We start from the raw sequence: 13,211 nt of genomic DNA on the forward strand, positions 1-13,211 counted from the left end.
GTCTTTTTGTTTTATTAAACATTGCAAATATACTAAGCCACCAAGGCTATCTAAGTCATACAAACATATAACACAGACAGAACCAACAATCTCGAAAAGACTGAAAGACCAGTTTATCTGGGTGACGTTATGAGAGATTCAGATTGACAGGTTGCTAGCCCAACTGATAAACCAATATTCAGAGATTTTCCTTTTCTTAAAGAGCTAACTCTTGTCGGTGGAGTTGAGTGGAGCATCGTCCATTCATCTCTTGTCTCTGTCTTTTTTTTGTTAGTATGTTGTAACATTAACTTTTCAGGGATAAATTTCAATATTACATCAAGACTTGAGTTTTATTATCACAAATAATTAATTGTACTTTAAAACGTCACATGTAGTAACTTTAGGTATTCATTTAAAACCCAAAACAATAAAATTACAAATTTTTAACAGACGTACTTTACGGAAACTTTCAAAAATAATCTTAATTAATAATGAGGGAATCCCTGTAGGGGTTTATTCTGTAAATTATAGTATTTTAATTGCTGCAATTAAAATATTTTGACAAACCGCATAATAACTAATGCAACATTTGTAAAAACTAACTAGAAAATAAGTTTATTATACTCAGTGTTTTTTTTAACTCTCTACCGAGGCCATTATACCAATGACTAGGTATATTGTGGTTCACTTTAGAATAGGAATACTCTATATTTTTCCCATGGATGCCGTAAAAGGCGACTAAGGGAAAGACTAATAAACTTGCTATTCTTCTTGTAGGCGGAGTCCTATTCTGTACCTGGCACAATCTTAATTCTATCATCAAGTCATATCTGAATGTAGCTTCTCAGTCTTTTCAAGACTGTTGGCTCTGTCTACCCCCCTTTCATCAGGTCGATTTCTAACCAGCGGCTTTAATATGCCCTTATGGCAAGAGAAACGTCCTGACCTGAGGAAACCTGCAAATTCAGGCCATTGGACGTGTTACGGGAAACTTGGTTAGGTTCCCCAGCAAGATGTCAGATTTAAACCCATATGTTTTAGTGGATCCAATAGTCCACGTCCAACATCATACTAATAATTGAGTAGATTGTTAGGTATTATTATTCACATAGTTACCTAAAGTACAGTTGACCACATATAATAGTATACCACACATATCGTATGTATACTTATTTCTGTGACCCATTGTACCCCAAAAAAAAACAACAACAATAATATCAACACAAATATAATATCTACTCCGGAAAGTCCATTTAAAATCATACAACACCCGGATGTGGTTTTTTCTGCATCTATTGCACATCGTGACTGATAATTACTGATTATTATCTCTTTACTCCATTAGCATATGAGATCGCCCATTATATTTTTATTAGATCCTGCATACAAGCTTCACTTCGGAGAATGTGGCCTATAATTGCATAATTTAATTCCTCTTGCAGGATTCGAATATCGAACGACGACGCGCAATGGTCACTCGCCAAATCTTTTATCATGTGGCAGGCTGTGATTTTGAATAAATTCCCACATCTCTCCCCCGATACATACAACTTGGGAATTTTCAAGGCAATAGTGAATAGGCATTATTTGAGTTTGCGTGCATTACGTACCTTAGGCCTCATCTTGCTTACCATCAGGCTGATTGAAGTCAAATGCACTCAACTTATTATATTTAAAAAAAGATGAGGTTCTAAATGGAAAATTTTCTTAAAAATGGAGTGCTTGCTAAAGTAACAAGAGACATTTTGGAAAGTAGACCCCGAGCCACGAAGGGTTACGGGTATAGTTGCAACTAGGAGCACGCAAAGATAAGTGAAATCAATATAAGAAGACATCGTGCAGTGTGAAAGTGATGGTTGATGATGGCACTACAAAGTACATGGGTTCCATTCCCGCTACGGTCATGTGTGGTCATATGTATATGACTTCTTTCTAAGTTACGTTAATTAGTTTGAATGTGAACCGATCTTACGGGTAAGGTAAAACTTCGCGAAGAAATCTTTACATTTGGATAACAGAATGTGTGAAAAGACTTATATGATCCAATGCGTTATAGAGCTCATACAGTAATTCACTCCTGACCTCCTGACCTATCAAACGCCATTAGGACAAATATCAGAAGAATGATGATGGTAAAGTGTGGACAAATTAAAATTGCAAAGCTGCGGGCTTATTCCAAGACATCTGCAATTAACCAGCTCGAATTGAATGTAATGATTTTTAATTTCTTATTTTATTATTTTTCCCTAGAATATAAAATCATTCGAATTCTGCAGTTTCTTTGCTCTGTTACACAAACAAGTTTAACGCCGCCAGTTAAACTGTATAAAGTAAGTCGTACAAAAAATATTTATAAGTATGTACTCAAATAAAAAAATGTTAACGAGATATAAACATTTTGTTTCAAGAATCGAATACACGTTTGGTATTCCCAAGGCCTCAAGTCCCGCTGAGCATAGATTTTAAGATTACGACCAGCCTAATCAGACCACAAAAAAGTTGGAGCCTTATTCACCTACTTGGTACAACCACAGCATAAAAAGTAATTTGTTTCCCCGTATTTACGCGCGTATACTGGCCACACGTTTTCTCGATTATAATAATGATATAAAAGGATGCTAAATGATACATCTTTGTTAGTTAAGCTACTAAGTAGAGATGAGGCAGACGATTTTAAGTGTGGCTTTGTGCTTAGCGGTAAGCTTCAGTGATGCCTCAGGTAAATATAAAAGATTCTTATGTTCGGCGGTTGTCTGGGTTTGATGTTAACAGGTCACGGAGGTCAGGCAGGAGTCGCTCTGTAACTTACCTGGCACACTCTTTAGATAAAATGTACTATGCAATCTATTTGCTATCTCTTTTAGTTTTAAATTGCATAATGATGCATATTCGCATTTTGGTAATTTAAATTAAAATAAAAAACAATAAGCCAAGCATAGTTTCAATACGGATAATACCTACTTTATTTTTAGTACCTAATTAAAATACTATAATATTTTATCCCATTGCAATTTAAATTTTAATGTCGGCTGTTGTAACTTATCGTCGATTGGTTTAAAATCTTATTTATTATTTACCTTCATTGTCTAAGTAAACAAACATATACGGGACAAATGTAGGTAACTACTAAGCAAGCAACACTAACTTTCAAACTTTCATAATTTTCAGTAAGAATACGCCGCGGTTACGGAGGTAGCTACGGCAGCGACGGAGGCGGAGGCGGAGGAGGCGGAGGCGGTTTTGGATTCGGCGGAGGCGGTGGGTATGGCGGCGGCGGAGGAGGCGGATTCGGTGGCGGCTTCGACGGCATCCAAGAAGGCGTCGGCCAGATCTTGGGAAAAGTAAAAGAGGGATTGAGTCATCTCGGAAAAGGATTCGGCGCCGGCGGCGGGCTAGGAGGGGGTTCTGGCGGATTTGGCGGAGGAAACGAGAAAGTGATTTATACGAAATCTGAAGACGGAAACTCTGGAGGCTTCGCTTTCACTGGCACTCTTGGAGGCGGAAAAGGCGGATATGGCGGCGGAGGCGGATATAGTGGGGGAGGAGGATTGGGCGGTGGAGGAGGATATGGCGGCGGCGGAGGACTGGGTGGTGGAAGCTCTGGCGGCCATGGAGGCAGCGGCGGATATGGCGGTTCTGGTGGCCTTGGCGGTGGAAGTGGAGGCGGAGGCGGACTCGGCGGCGGTTTTGGTGGGGGAGCTGGTGGTTCATTTGATGGAGGACATGGTGGATCTGCCAGCTATGGAGGCTCTAGCGGCGGAAGTCATGGAGGTGGCGGTGGACTCGGAGGAGGTTATGGCGGAGGAGCTAGTGGCTCGTTAGGTGGAGGTCATGGTGGATCTGCTGGATTTGGAGGTTCCAGCGGTGGAAGTCATGGAAGTGGCGGTGGGCTTGGAGGTGGATACGGTGGAGGCGGCAGTGGACATGGCGGATCCGCTGGCTTTGGAGGTTCTGGAGGTTTAGGAGGTGGTAGCGGACTTGGTCATGGAGGCGGTTATGGTGGAGGCCAAGGAGGCTCTGGTGGTCATGGGGGTGGCGCTAGCCTCGGATTGAGTATTGGGAATTCTCTTGACCATGGCGAATCTGGTGGTTCAGGGGGCTTAGGGGGAGGCCATGGCGGAGGAGGAGGCTTAGGCGGTGGATACGGCGGCGGCGGAGGATCTAGTGGTGGTCTTATTTCCGGAGGTGGGATTGGAGGTTCTGGAGGATTCGGAGGAAGCCATAGTGGTGGTTACGGGGGTGGCTTAGGAGGTGGTGCTGGCGGAGGTTTAGGTTCAGGCCATGGTGGTTCCGGGGGCTATGGGGGTTCTGGTGGAGGCCATAGTGGTGGTTACGGGGGTGGCTTAGGAGGTGGTGCTGGGGGTGGTTTAGGTTTAGGCCATGGCGGCTCCGGTGGTTCTGGCGGATGTAGCGGTGGTTGTGGGGGTTCCACTGGGGGCTATGGGGGTTCCAGTTCTTTTGCATCAGCCAGTGCTAAAGCCTCCGCATCAGCCAGTTCCGGTAGTTACGGAAAGTAATGAGGAAATACCGAATTTGTGATTTGAAATGTGATTATGACATTGATGTTCTCATGTTAGTGAAACTATCTTTTAAGTACATACCTACCTATTTATATGTTTGTTTAATAAAATATTAGTCATTTTTGTATTAATTATTTGTTTATTAAAACATATCATAACATAACATATAGTCACAAATATATCCCTTGCTGGGTAGACAGAGCCAACAATCTCCAAAAGACTGAAAGGCCGCGTAAAGAATAAAGACGTGATTATATGTATGTCTTCTTCCTCCTGACTTTAGTTCCAGTTGCATCCTCACAACTCTGGAGAGGAGCCCGGGGTAGGCCTTTGATCATAGATAAAAGATTGAGTGAATCAGGTTTTAACGTAAAGCGACTCTGATCTGAGCTCCGCAACCACTGCAGGGAAGCCCGACCCATGATGTGTATGTTTCCTCACGATGTTTTCCCTCAACTAATGTACATAACTTTGAAATAAATCTTTGTAACATGGCCGAAGTGGGATTCGAACCTGTGCCTTTAAGCGCATCACGCATTTTAACCGGCACCTTACCGATTCAACCAGCGACGCTCCAGACATGATTATATGTTTGTATGTATGTTTTATGTCATCTCGAGTCAATCACTCCACCTTGCTTACATATTGTACGATTTATTATTATGATGATTTTTTTCTACTGATATTTGTACTAAAAATTTTCATTTGATAGTATTTTTCTATTTAATTAATTTTTTTTTTTTCAACAGTTTTATTTTGACTGGCTTTGGATATTATGTCTGTCAATCTGTAATTTTTTTAATGAATAAATAAATGAATATAAGTAACTCTACGAGTCATGAGAAGGTTTGAAAAGCTTTGATAGACGAAATTAATTTTTTGGCATCTACTTTAATATCTTTGTTATAAAAATGCTTCCTAATGCCTAAGATTAGACCAATATATTTAGAATAGTTCTAAATCTGCTGGAGACCGCACGGCCAAACTGCATCTCAATAATAATACGTTATGATGCTTTTTATAGATACTTAATTACAAATACAGTGTTTTTACTGTAGAATAAAACATGGAATCCTTGTGACCTTCAACTTAGACCTTCATTAGTTGCCAACTGTAACTTATGTACTTATACCTATATCTACAACCTAACAAATACTTATGAGCAAGGTTTGAATTAATTTTATTCATAGCAATTAATCGAGACAATAAAGTGTTTCCGTAAGTACCTTAATAGTGTGTCATTGTAGAAATGAAGAACTAATTGTCTACCTATAAAAAAGAAATACGAACAATCCATCTCTTTCCTATGTGTATCGTAAAAGGCGACTAAGGGATAGGCTGTTAAACTTGATATTCTTCTTTTAGGCGATGGGCTAGCAACCTGTTACTATTTGAATCTTAATTTATACTAGTCCTAACAGCTGAACATGGACTGTCAGTCTTTCAAGACTGCTGGCTCTGTCTACCCTGCAAGGGATATATAATGGTTATATGTATATGTATCATGTATGTATAAATAAGCAACCTGAAAATCGACTGAAAAATTATCTCGAATTACCTTTTTTCTGTCCACGACTAAGTATCAATTACTAACTGAGACATTTTACACTTCAGTGCAATGTTAGTGGTACCTAAAATCTTGCAAATTATTTCAATAAGCCTTTGAAACGCCCACTGGGAATTCGTGTACGTATTGTAGAATTCACGCGAACAGGCAACTCTACTCATATTTTAATGTCAGGGGCTATCTTTGGTCATATAGTCATATTAGTGTGAACTTTTGAAACATGTTATTTATTTATATATTTATTTATATAAACTTTATTGCACAAAATACAAAACACAATTGGCGGATTTAATGCTAGAAGCATTATCTACCAGTTAACCAGTGGGTCTAAAAGAGAACTTTAATTAATATATTTATACCTACACAAAATATAAAATAAAATAATTATAAGAAAACTACATAAAAATTACAATACATAAATAAATAGCAGTGCTAACCGAAATGAGAGAGAGAACTGAGAGTTATAGGTATTAAATACCCTCGCGACTCAAGAGAAACCTGTACACCCGTGATTTGAAACTAAAACAACTTGGGGATGTCCTGATGGACTCGGGAAGTGAATTGGAGGCAAAACCTGGACGGTGATAAGGGGTACCAAGAGTTAACTTATTTTTATTTTATTTGAAGAACGTAAGATTATTTCGTGATTAAAACTTAATAGTTGGCAGTCTTTTTTATAATGGTAACTAATAGGTATTAGACGCTACTTATACTAACAGTAGTATCCAAAATAATTTATTTATTAACTAATTTATGTACACAGACACAAACACAGGAATCAAAATTACATAGGTTCTGCTTATTTCAAAAGAAATCTCTTCCAGACTCTAGATAGGAGACATGATGGAAAGGGTGACAGGTGAATAATATGTTGGAATACATTTTTTTACAGATTAAAAACCTACTTCACATCATCCTCCGAAAATACTTTTTTTTATAACATACATAACATACATGTAGTTCACGTCTATATCCCTCGCGGGGTAGCCTAACTAGCTAACAGTATTGAAAATACTGATTGGCTACGTTCAACTGTTTTGGCTTGTAATAGAATTGAGATTCAAATAGTGACAGGTTGAAGCCCATCGCTTAAAAGAAGAATCCCTGATTTATTATTTAAAATTTATGGAAAAGGTAGAGCTGTCTGTGAAAGTGAGACAGGGCCAGCCACGTCGAACTTTCAAGGACCAAATTTCGAATGTTTTGAAAAAGGGAAATGTTAACGGTACCCTTAATCGTCGAATATGCATGAAAAGCGTAATGAGTGTGAAGGATAGGTCTGTAAGGATCGTAGCAAGTGGAAATCAATAGTCTCTCCCTACCCTTACGAGAAACAGGCGTAATGGTATGTATATATGTATATATAAAAATAATATTTAATAATAAATAATAATAATATCTATGTAAATATAATAAAATTCATTATATAAAAATTTATATCCTGTATAAAAAGACATAATACAACTAAAACGATCCACTTCACAAAATAAACAATATAGTCACCATGTTTATTGAATCCTTGAGACTCGCTAAATAAAAACCAAACTCCTTCTGATTGAGGAAATATCTGTTTGAAATAAATTAGATATATTTTCATCCAATCAATTCGGAGAATTATTGAATTATAACTCCTTAAGATGAACAAAGACAAAAACTGTTGAAGAACAAGATAAGAAGGTGCAAAAACTTAAGATAAATATACTGTATTATATAGATTCCTAGTACAATAATCACATTTATATCTAGGTTTACACTTACTATGACAATTGTCAAATAGCTGAACGGGGCCATTCAGTCTTTTCAAGACTGTTGGCTCTGTTTACCCCGCAAGGGATATGGACGTGACCATATGTATGTATGTATGTATGACAATTGTCACATCTTTGGTCCAAACAAGATATAGAGCCGGTAGTTTTACTCTTGGGTTTTTTAAATAGTAAGATATCAGCGTCAGAACATGATCTGAAATGTAAAACAAACAATAATAGTTTTAGACTTTTTAACATACCCAGCCTGATGAGATGGACATTTTAATTATGTTTTTGCGAGAGTCATATTTTAATCCTTTACGGAACTAGTCTTTCTGTTAAGACTCCCGTTAAACGTTTCCTCGCACGTTACTTAGAAAAGATTATTACCTAAACACAAAAATGTGCCGTATGGTTCCCGGCACTAATAGAAAAAAGAATAGGACCACTATATCTTTTTCCAATGGATGTTATAAAAGGGAAAGATATAAGCTTATAAACTTGGGATTTTTCTTTTAAGCGATGGGCTATCAACCTGTCAATATTTGAATCTCAATTCTATATTCAAGCCAAATAGCTGAACGTGGCCTCTTAGTCTTTTGACGACTGTTGGCTCTGTCAATCCCGCACGGGATATAGACGTGATTACATGTATGTATATACAAAAAACGATCACACAAAAAATATGTGTATGAACGAGTCACTCAGACTCAGCCAGTAACCAGACGAAGTAATGCGTTGTAAAAAATATAATAAATTAATGTTTGTGTTTTAGTTGTTATTTAATAGAAGCCTTTTGTCCTCGACTTCGTCCGCTTGTAGATGTTGTAACTCTTCCGTATATAATAAAATATTTTATTAAAATTCAGATTCACATAATGACAGGCTATTCAAACGCCTAATCCTATCTCTTAGTCGCCTTTTGTGAAATCGAAGGAGGAGTGGTCCTGTTCTTCTTTTCTATTGGCGCCGGGAACCACAGGACACTTCAAATACAAATTGACATTCATCCATGTTGATTCTACTTTATTACAGTCGACGAATCAATATTACCCGATCCTTTCGCACGTGAGTCTGAGCAGCGGAACAAAAACAAAAAAAAAGCAAAAAGTATCGGCAAAAAAACGCTGAAGAGGATAGTAAACATCAGGTTATGAAGTATGACATAAGCGGGTGTATGCGGTCGGTATATAAGGCAGTACCTAAAGGACACTAGCACAGTCAAAAATGGCGCGGCTGGTGGTTGCCGCTTCGGTCCTAGGACTCCTGGCCTACTCTCATGCAGCTCCAGGTATAATTATATTTTTATTGCATTCGCACTTGTTAAGTTATCATTGGCTTAACAGTTTAAGACCGTTGGCTCTTTCTAACCCGTAAAGGATGAATGCGTATGATAATAACAAAGCGATATGATAAATTGCCAGGGTCAAGATGCTAAGGAGATCTCTTACGTACACTCCTAAGTACACTTTCAGTAAAGGAAATATATTTTTTGCTTCTGTTATTTGTTATACATACATACATATGGTCACGTCTATATCCCTTGTGGGGTAGACAGAGCCAACAGTCTTGAAAAGACTGAAAGACCTCGTTCAGCTATTTAGCTTAATGAGATTCAAATAGAGACAGGTTGCTAGCCCATCGCCAAAAAAAAGAATCCCAAGTTTGTAAGCTTATCCCTTAGTCGCCTTTTACGACATCGTCCCATTCTTTTTTGTATTGGTGCCGGGAAGCACATGGCACAGTTATAAAAGTAAAATGTATATTTCAGGTTATGGAGGTGGAAGCCTCGGTGGTGGAGGCGGTGGGGGCGGTGGATTTGGCGGAGGCGGCGGTGGAGGTTTCGGAGGAGGCGGCGGTTTCGGCGGAGGCGGCGGCAAAGGGGGCGGCGGTGGCCTAGGTGGGGGTCTAGGCGGTGGACACGGCGGCGGACTTGGAGGCGGATCTGGAGGCGGTTTAGGCGGCGGTGGTGGATTAGGCGGCGGCCATGGGGGCAGTGGTGGTCTTGGAGGCGGAGGCGGAGGCGGATTAGGCGGCGGCCATGGAGGCGGTGGAGGACTTGGAGGCGGACTTGGAGGCGGCCATGGCGGCAGTGGCGGATTAGGCGGAGGCCACGGGGGCGGCGGTGGCTTAGGCGGAGGCGGCGGACTTGGTGGCGGTGGTAAGCATTAAAAAGTATGATTACCGTCAAACTTTCTGGATAGGTTGTGAATCACTACATAGTACTTATAAAACAAAGCCGCTATTTTAGTCTGTTTGTCTGTATGCTTAAATCTTTAAAATTACGCAACGGATTTTGATGCGGTTTTTTGTAACATGTAGAGTGATTCAAGAGGAAGGTTTTTATGTAGAATTTTTTCCGAATTTTGCACCCGTGCGAAGCTGGGACGGGTCGCTAGTTGTATATAAAACATTTAGATACTGAAAAAATATTGTCGACCCCTTTTGGATTTCTTCCTATGGATATTGAGGAGGAGACTTTAGAATAATATTAAAAACCAGGACAACAATCAGGGACAATGTAAAATAATTGCCAAATCTTCATACAGGGTGTAAATTTCGACAATGAGAGATACCTAAACTAATAAATATTTTTAGCCCTAGTATTGATTTTGTGGCTAAGCAACTATCTATCCTTGTCACCTTTTTTAATTTTATTCGTATACGCGAAGTCTATTTTAAAAGTTTATTTTTAATGTATTTAATTTCGTTCAGGCGGCGGTGGTCTGGGCGGCGGCGGCAGTGGCGGATATGGCGGACATGGCGGCCATGGGGGCGGCGGGCACGGCGGCAGTGGCGGCTTCAGCAGCGCTAACTCGCAGGCCAGCGCCAGCGCTAGCGCCAGCGCCGGCGCAGGTGGCGGCTATAAGAGCGGATACGGGTAACAATATCAATCATTCCTAACAATTTTAGTAAATTCCAATCAATTTAATTTAATCCGTGCCGTGTGGTTCCCAGCACCAATAGAAAAAGTAATAGGACCACTGCATCACTTTCCCATGGATGTAATGAAAGGCGACTAAGGAAAAGTCTTGTAAACTTGGGATTCTTCTTTTAGGCGATGGGCTAGCAACCAGTCGCTATTTGATTCTCAATCCTATCATTAAGCCATACAGCTGAACATGGCCTATCAGTGCCTGAATCATTATTCCATAAATTTAGCTATTCAGTCAAACGTGACCTCCTATTGTCTGTCTACCCATAAGAATAAAGACGAGATATCTTTCTTATGTATGTAAAGTTTACCAAAACAATACAAACCGACGAACTTTCATGAAAAGTTGAAAAGATAAACCATAACAGTACCTAGATGTTATGGTAGTCTCATTCTATGCCAAATTTCTTCGCAATCAGTCGAAATTATTTAAATCTTTTAATGCAATACGTTATGATTAGGGAGATGATTTCTTTTCTTAATAAATATAACTATCAATAATACTAAATAAATAATTCATAATCAAGTAATTATTTATTGTTATTGTTGTTACAGGCGGTGAAGAAGTCAACGGAATGAAGAATAATGAATATTCCAGAAGCTCAATGTGATATAATAAATGTATTTTGCCATAGTTCTGTACATTGTTCGTTATGTATGTAATATCTTAAATACAGTAGCATAATTAAAAATATATACACATATTTTAATTCACGACGACGTTACGCAACGTAAAAACCCAGATTAAAAACATAATAAGTTCCTACTTGTAAAAAGACAGCCAAGTAGGTAGGTACTTTTTAAATTCACGCGCCGAGGGTTAAAATTTTAATGCCATAGAAATCGGAATAATTTAAGACAATGGACGCCACATTGTACGCGAAATAAGAAATTAAGGTGACGACTAGTGGTGCTGAATGATGACGTTTAGTTGCTATCACCACCTTGTTGCGATACCACTCTTTAGTCTTACATTATTCCTAAATTCTAATGAATGGTTGCCTTACTTAGTAACATTAAGAAAATACTGATCTCATACGAGTATAATCATTGCGCGGGGCCATATACAATAAATTGATGCCGTGTGTTTCCTGGCACCAATAGAAAAAAAAGGACTACTCCATCACTTTCCCATGGATGTCGTAAAAGGCGACTAAGGGATTGGCTTATAAAGTTCTTCTTTTAGGCGATGGGCTAACAACCTGTCACTATTTGAATCTCAAGTCTATCATTAAGCTATACAGCTGATCGTGGCCTGTCAGTATTTTCAAGACTGCTCGCTCTGTTTAGCCCGCAAGGGATATAGACGTGATGATATGCATAAAAAATATCAATATAATTAGGTATATATGCATACATACGTAAAAGTATTATCTAGTAATAGGTAGGTACATTACCGTCGTTCTTGTTCCAGATACCCTTTGACACGCTGGCCAATAAATGTGTTTAAAAAGATACGATAATTACTAAAAACCTATATATACATACAAAAATCGCAACGAACTTTGAAGTTCACACACCGAGAAAAATATTAAACGCCGCTACCTTTCAACATTACAGGCAATAAGAATTGCAACATCTTTGAATTTATGAAACAAAAATTCTGATTTCAAAAGCAAAATTAGGCGTCACGACGCTTTCCCGGAGGGGTAGGCAGAGACTACATATGTATTTCCACTTGGAACGTTCTTTGCATACTTCTTCCGTCTCATCCACACTCAAGAATAGGCTTTCTTTTCTAATATGAACAAAATTCTAGGTCTAGTTTGTGACCTATAAATTAAGTAACTATGTTATTAGAAGTTATTTAGCCATTTGTCTTAATTCATATAAGTTGCAACGGATAGTTAAATCCAAGCCCCCACCCCTCCGCTATAGATATTTTTTGAGATTTCAATTCACCACAGCCTTAATCCAGTCTAAAAATTAAAACATCTTAGCAACCATTGGACACGCCTTTACTTTAACACTAGTTGTTGCCCGCAACATCGTTTGCGTGTTCACTGTATACTCAAGGTTCGGTTCATATTGCAGAGTAGCTAGTCCCATTGGCTTCTATATCAAATGATCCAGATCTTCCACGCCAGCAGAAAATGCTCATCAGGTTGAACAACTTTTGTTAAGACGTCATTTCGATATTGCCTATAGTTTAGCTGAGTTGTTATGGTTCGATAAACTTAACTCAACTAAAACAACTCATTGTTATGGTTCGATATCAGCTGTTCCAGATTCCAAAACAAATTATACTTACCCTATATGTTGGCCAGGCATAAGAGCTATGCAACAAAAAAAGTTTCATACAAAAGCGTACGTGTACAAACAAACAGACTTTTTTTTTCAAATTCATGCTCGGTTACTATTCTTTATCGAATTTTTTTTTTTTTTTATATATACTCAATTTAGTTACATACAATTTTTGTATATGTATTGATTATGTTTATTCCTGTAGGTGACCCAAT

At 38.7% G+C, this 13,211-nt stretch overlaps 1 protein-coding gene across 1 annotated transcript; it reads left to right on the forward strand.

Annotated features, from left to right (window-relative positions):
- Positions 1-2,636: 2,636 nt before the first annotated feature.
- Positions 2,637-11,448, forward strand: LOC106133454 (uncharacterized). The gene is made up of 5 exons (XM_060950090.1): positions 2,637-2,701; positions 3,151-4,407; positions 9,589-9,978; positions 10,533-10,698; positions 11,308-11,448. The coding sequence occupies exons 1-5, from the start codon at positions 2,641-2,643 to the stop codon at positions 11,312-11,314; spliced, it is 1,881 nt and encodes a 626-aa protein (XP_060806073.1). The 5' UTR covers positions 2,637-2,640; the 3' UTR covers positions 11,315-11,448.
- Positions 11,449-13,211: the final 1,763 nt, after the last annotated feature.

This window comes from Amyelois transitella, chromosome 3 (genome assembly GCF_032362555.1).
Source record: "Amyelois transitella isolate CPQ chromosome 3, ilAmyTran1.1, whole genome shotgun sequence".
In the NCBI taxonomy this organism is placed as follows: Eukaryota; Metazoa; Arthropoda; class Insecta; order Lepidoptera; family Pyralidae; genus Amyelois; species Amyelois transitella.

Bases quoted from the DNA above. Each gene is read 5' to 3' on its own strand.
- LOC106133454 (XM_060950090.1), top strand. From the start codon at position 2,641: ATGAGGCAGACGATTTTAAGTGTGGCTTTGTGCTTAGCGGTAAGCTTC. The intron at 2,702-3,150 runs GTAAATATAAAA...CATAATTTTCAG, and splicing joins AAGCTTCAGTGATGCCTCAG to TAAGAATACGCCGCGGTTAC. The intron at 4,408-9,588 runs GTTCCACTGGGG...TGTATATTTCAG, and splicing joins ATGTAGCGGTGGTTGTGGGG to GTTATGGAGGTGGAAGCCTC.